We start from the raw sequence: 2500 nt of genomic DNA, 5'->3' as shown, positions 1-2500 counted from the left end.
ATATATATATATATATATATATACATATATATATATATATATATATATATATATATATATATATATGGGAGAATATACAAAAAATAACAACAGACGAGGACAGGTGGTGTAAATAACAAAAGTATATATTAGTATGACGCTCGGGAATACGGAAAGTCTTTGACGTTTCGAGCTACGCTCTTCAACAGAAAGAATACGGAGACAAGGAGAAAAACACGGAGAAAAAAAATTGAATAGTGTTCAGTCAACGGTCAATCATAATAATGGCCGATCATAACAATGACTGACCGGAAGTGAGAAATTCTTATTTCAGGAGAGCTAAGAAAGGGGGAGATAACAAACGGTGATCGGGAACGAGGGGCTGTGTGTGGGAGGTAGACTGCTGGTGATCTTGACGTATATACATATATATATATATATATATATATATATATATATATATATATATATATATATATTGGTGATTATTTGCTTTATTTCTCGGGCAAAATTTACAATTAAGAATAAAAGAATAAAATTATTATTTCATTCCAAAATTGATGAGCTTTGTTTTTAGTGATGACTTGAAATGGTAAATATTTTTTGTAACTGTATTTGCTTGAATAAACATACTTTTCTTTATATTAAGCAATTCATTATAATTACTTTTACGATGTGCCTAAATATAAACCATCGTTATAGATCAGCATTTCTCAACATTTTTCGCGACTTGGCTTCCCTTGGACATTGAAAAAATTTATTTCGGCTCCTCTGTGTTGATGAAAAATTTAATTCAGCTTCTCATGTATCTGAGATAGACCGGCCGCCCATGACAAATCTGACAAAAGGGGAGACCCGCAGAACTACCAGCTCACGAACTGCATCTGAAAGTTGGCGCGCCAATCATGCTGCTAAGGAATTTAGATGCTCCAATAATGTGCAATGGTACGTGGATGATTATCAAAAAATTGTGCTTGAGTTCTGTAGGCAACAATCTTGAATGAACCGGCCGCTGGCTAAGACATACTTATAATTCCCATGCCCCTTTCCCACTCCGATACGACCTACAAGTTTAAACAGATGCAATTTCCCATCAAACTTTGCTTTCCCATCACAATCAACAAGGTGCAGGGACAATCAGTGCAAGCAGTTGGTTTGAATCTGACAGAGCAAGTATTCTCACACGCACAACTGTACGTTGGCTGTCCCCATGCTCTTTCTATTTGTGCACCCGAGGGAAAGACGAAGAATGTTGTCTACCAAGAGGCACTCCAATGATAACAACGGCAACTTCAACTGCTCCAATTTCAACTCTGCAATTTTGTCATCGTCCTGCCAGCCCACGTAAGTCCAGTCTTGCTTTGCTCTCCTTACTAATTCACCATGACATTCTTTTTTTTCTACCAAGATCCGTCGCCCAAACATCACTTCGTATCCACTTCTTCCTCTTTTTTATGCCTTCGTTTCTCTCTTCGCGTCGTTCTCTGACAGGGTGAAACCGGGCTTAGCTGCTAGTTATATATATATCTATATACACACTTGGAAATGGATGCGTGATGTTCAATGAAATAATAATATATGCATATATGGGTACAGAATGTCAGCAATAGTAAACAACACGAAATACGAAAACAAACGATTTAAATACGCAAATAACGAGAGAAAGAAATGGACAATACAAAAGTGACTCTTCATCAGTTATCAGCTTCCCATTTTGAGCAATCAACGACACACACATATGTGTTTTTATATATATAAACAAATATACATACACACATAATTACACACCAAAAAAATACATTTATATGTGTGTGTGTTTATACATTCAACTATCTCCAGCCACCTATACTCTCTCTCTCTCTCTCTCTCTCTCTCTCTCTCTCTCTCTCTCTCTCTCTCTCTCTCTCTCTCTCTCTCTGTTTCTCTGTCTCTGTCTCTGTCTCTCTCTCTCTCTTTCACGCACACAGCCAATCACACATGTGCATACACATACATTTACATATATAACAAGATCTGACGATGATCATGTCCATAATAATGGCACTATCAGTTTAAGAATTATAGCTTCATATCGATCGCACTAACCAAATTTAAACAAATGTATTGTGCAAACTTGATAAAACTATTGCCATTATACCTGATGAGAAGTAGAACAGTTTGTTCTAAAACATAGGGTTTTTGCAGTGACCGTTCTCAGATTAACACGAAAATGACTGAAACAAGTAAAAGAGTAAAAGAGTAAAATTTTGGTTTAGACAAACAAGTATGTTCGTAAGGTAGTTACAAAGACACACAAACATCTATATACCTATACACGTACATAAATTCATATCTATGTATATTTATGTATATATGTGTATGCGTGTATGTATGCATATGAATGTATAGATAAGTACAGGAGTTGGACAAAGTAATGGAAACACCTAGTATCTATAAAATCATTAAAAGCTTGTTTATTTTTATGGTTTTTGATTTATTATTAGTGTTTGTTAATACATTTTGCTAAAATTGCTGTTTCTTT

At 35.1% G+C, this 2500-nt stretch overlaps 1 protein-coding gene across 5 annotated transcripts in view; it reads left to right on the top strand.

Moving 5' to 3' along the window:
- The window catches only part of LOC128249592 (uncharacterized), a 245488-nt gene that overhangs the window by 35917 nt on the left and 207071 nt on the right, over positions 1 to 2500 (top strand). Inside the window, exon 1 of one of the 5 annotated variants that reach the window (XM_089365231.1) lies at positions 653 to 1323. The exons of 3 other annotated variants lie outside the window; for them this stretch is intronic. In XM_089365231.1, the coding sequence (XP_089221357.1) occupies positions 1190 to 1323 (134 nt within the window). In that variant the 5' untranslated portion in view covers positions 653 to 1189. Of the gene's footprint in view, positions 1 to 652; positions 1324 to 2500 lie in introns of those variants that run through there. One more of the 5 variants, XM_089365232.1, reaches the window with a different exon arrangement.

Source organism: Octopus bimaculoides, chromosome Z, assembly GCF_046866305.1.
Source record: "Octopus bimaculoides isolate indiv1 chromosome Z, ASM4686630v1, whole genome shotgun sequence".
In the NCBI taxonomy this organism is placed as follows: Eukaryota; Metazoa; Mollusca; class Cephalopoda; order Octopoda; family Octopodidae; genus Octopus; species Octopus bimaculoides.
The sequence above is the reverse complement of the archived record's forward strand: the minus strand, read 5'-3'. Positions and strand labels throughout refer to the sequence as shown.